The sequence below is a fragment of the Zea mays genome, chromosome 1 (assembly GCF_902167145.1).
Source record: "Zea mays cultivar B73 chromosome 1, Zm-B73-REFERENCE-NAM-5.0, whole genome shotgun sequence".
NCBI lineage: Eukaryota > Viridiplantae > Streptophyta > Magnoliopsida > Poales > Poaceae > Zea > Zea mays.
Window position 1 is genome coordinate 300,941,039 of NC_050096.1, and position 3,248 is coordinate 300,944,286.

At 61.1% G+C, this 3,248-nt stretch overlaps 1 protein-coding gene across 1 annotated transcript; it reads right to left on the minus strand.

The window, feature by feature from the left end:
* Window positions 1–130: 130 nt before the first annotated feature.
* On the minus strand, window positions 131–2,868 carry LOC103644260 (L-type lectin-domain containing receptor kinase SIT2). Its single transcript, XM_008667467.3, has one exon. It carries the CDS (start codon window positions 2,561–2,563, stop codon window positions 488–490), a length of 2,076 nt encoding a protein of 691 aa, XP_008665689.1. The 5' UTR covers window positions 2,564–2,868; the 3' UTR covers window positions 131–487.
* Between the last annotated feature and the right edge of the window lie 380 nt (window positions 2,869–3,248).

Sequence of the window (3,248 nt, forward strand, 5' to 3'; positions counted from 1 at the left end):
GTAGACCAAACTAGTAGCTGGCTGCGTTGTGGAATGTGGATAGACAAGGTTCTCCGGCTCATTGGCCCATCCGAGGAAACAAATGGATAGGCAACCATGCAGCCAACAAATCACATGCAGAGAGTCGTATGGGCCTTTCTTCCATTTATCTGCAAACAATGTTAAAAAGACCTGTTTTGAAAGCTCTGAATTTAAAAGGAGCTCTTTATCTATCCAGGAAGACGATTAGACGACGAGCAGAGTACTTTATTCTTACTGTCTATTTTGGTCCTTCAGATATTTAGACATATCTTCTGGCTCTTCCGTCCATCTTGGTAAAAAAGAAAGGCTTTTACAGTTCTACTTTTACTGGAATGTTCCTCCAGATTTAAGGATATCCCCCCCAAAAAAAATGTGTTGCACGCTCGTCCCACGGTGATGTTGTTCTCTTTCGTCTCTTCGCTTCTGCTCTGGGCTGGGCAGGGAGCTGACGATGTGACGGCAGAGCTCAGGCGGAGATTAGCTGCTGGCGGTCGGCGCTGGAAGGCGAACAAGGTGACGGCGTCGTGACGGTGGTGATATCGAACGTCGTCGGGAACACGTTGACGAATTCATCGAACGTCTCGTAGTGTCCAAATATCCTGCCGCCAGCGCCGCCTAGATCTTCCGGCGGCGTCGACGGCAACGACGCAGCGCCTTCCAGTATCTGCACCACCTGCCTCATGCTTGGGCGGCAGCGAGGGTCCGGGTGCGAGCACAGCAAACCGAGCTTGAGGACCAGCTCGAGATCGTCCTCGTCGCACATGCCGATCCTAGGGTCCCTGGCGTCTTTGATCCTCCCGGTCTTCCAGCGCTCAAGGACGCTGTCGACAAGCCCCGCGGGGTCGCCATTGTTGCCGAGTGACTCCATGGGCCTCCGGCCGCAGGCCACCTCGAGCAGGAAGGCGCCGAAGGCGAACACGTCGGCGCTGGGCGTGGCCTTGCCCGTCTTGATCATCTCCGGCGCGAGGTACCCCAGCGTCCCGATGACGCGCGTCGTCCGCGACTCGCTGCCGTGGTCGTAGAGCCGCGCGAGACCGAAGTCGCTGAGCCTGCCGTTCATGTCGGCGTCGAGGAGGACGTTGCTGGCCTTGATGTCGCGGTGCACCACCACCTGCTCCCACCCCTCATGCAGGTACAGCAGCCCGGCGGCGACGTCCCGGACGATCTTGGCGCGCTGCTCCCAGCTCAGAGTCGGCTCGTTGCCGGCGCCGAACAGGTGCCTGTCGAGGCTGCCGTTGACCATGTAGTCATAGACGAGCAACAGCTCGCCCCGCCGCCGGCAGTAGCCTAGGAGCTGGACCAGGTTGCGGTGGCGCAGCCGGCTCATGCTGGCGATCTCCGAGACGAACTCCCGCAGGCCCTGCCGCGAGTCGTGGGACACCTTCTTGACGGCCACCTCGACGCCGCCCGGCCGCGGGTGCACGCCGCGGTACACTACGCCGAAGCCGCCGACACCGATGACGTCGCGGAAACCCCTGGTCGCGGCGTACAGGTCCTTGTAGCTGACCCGGTGAGGGCCGTACTCGACCTCCCAGTCCTCCTGCTCCTCGGTGAACCTCCGACGGCGCCAGACCACGAGTACTGTGACGGCAGCTGACACCACGAGGAGCACCACGACGACGAGGATGATGAGCGTTAGGAGCAGCGGCAGCTCCGTCGCCTTCTTGTGCCCCCCAGACGGCGGCGGGGGCCGCGGCAGCTTGGACAGGTCGAGGTCCGGCGCGCGGCCGCCGCCGAGTCGGAAGCTCCAGCCTAGGACGTAGTGCGAGCTCGAGGCGGCGCCGTTCGCGGCCGAGAACCCGACGTACGTCTGGTCGGCCACCGCCGACGAGAGGTCGACCTCGCAAGACACGAGCGGGACGCGCGGCCTGGGCACGCCGACACCGGCCGGCGACACGGTCACTTCGAGCCGCGTGGTCGCGCCGTCGTACTCGATCCACACCTGCAGGAGCCTCCCGCTGGCCAGGGCGACGTCGACGGACCCGCCGGTGGCAGCGTCGACGTACCCCGCGGGCTTGGACGCAACAGACCTGAGGGTGTGGACGTCGACGCCGACGTGGTTGTTGTTGATGTCGTCGAACTCCACGTCCAGCGCCGTGTCGAGCTCGACGGCGACGACCTCGCTCGTGGTCCCGTTGCCCGCGTTGTCCGACGTGTTGAACAGGCCGAGGTACTTCCCCGCGACGGCCAGCCCCGGGCCGGCCGCGGACGGCGCGAGCGCGAAGGCGAGCCCGTGGCCGTGCGCGTCCAGGTACCGCGGCAGGATGGCGGCGACGAAGGTGGTGGAGAAGGAGAGCGGCGCGCCCGAGGCGGCGTCCTTGAAGCGCAGCGGTGCCGGGTAGAAGCCGTGGCCCAACACCCAGTTGGTCGCGTTGGTGAGCTGCAGGAGGCCGCCGGAGGAGGTGGCGGCCGCGCCGCTGGTCGTCACGTTCTCGCGCGCGAAGCCGGTGAACGTGAACTCGACGGCGGCTGCGGCCGGCGCTGGAGCGAGCAGCAGGACGGGCACCATCACGCGCACGGCAACAGTAACAGCCGCCGCCATGGTGGAACTGGAGCAGGACGGTGATCTCGCAGCGCGGCACAGTACAGCAGGTCAGCAGCCGGGGCTGCGCTCGACCTATAGCTTTCGGGACGGACCGGCTGCAATAAGTCATCGATCGATCGAGGTCTACACGGCTACATCGGTGAGGTAGCGGCGTAGCGCCTGGGTTTCTCGTGCGCGCGGCCCGGGTAGGTAGGGCCGTAGGGGAAGCGTGGTCCCCGCCGATTGCGGCCGGGGGCCGGGGGAGAGAGAGAGGGACGTGGGAGTGGACGCCTGGATCCTGGACGGCGACGGGAACGGCTTCGGAGGGAGGGGAGCGCTGGACCGGGCCGGGAGTGGATTCGTAGCTCGGTATTTCGCATTTTCCCTGGACTCGGGCCCGTTTGTATTTTTAAATAAATTAAACTAATACTTTATCTCGTGTAGTTAATGAGGAAGCTCACGAACTAGCTCGCAGATTTAATGAGTTAAAATTATTAGCGCTGAATTATATAGGTTTTATATTACTCTATAATTTTTATTTTACACAACTAGTTGATGATTGAAGTAAACTCTATAAATTTAAAAATAATATAACTTCATCATTTTATTTAAATGAATATATAGATCTAACGGACCACCCAATGCTACTTGCATTAGTAGTTGTTGCTAGTTTTTTTTTTTTGGCTTGGTTGGCCACTAAATA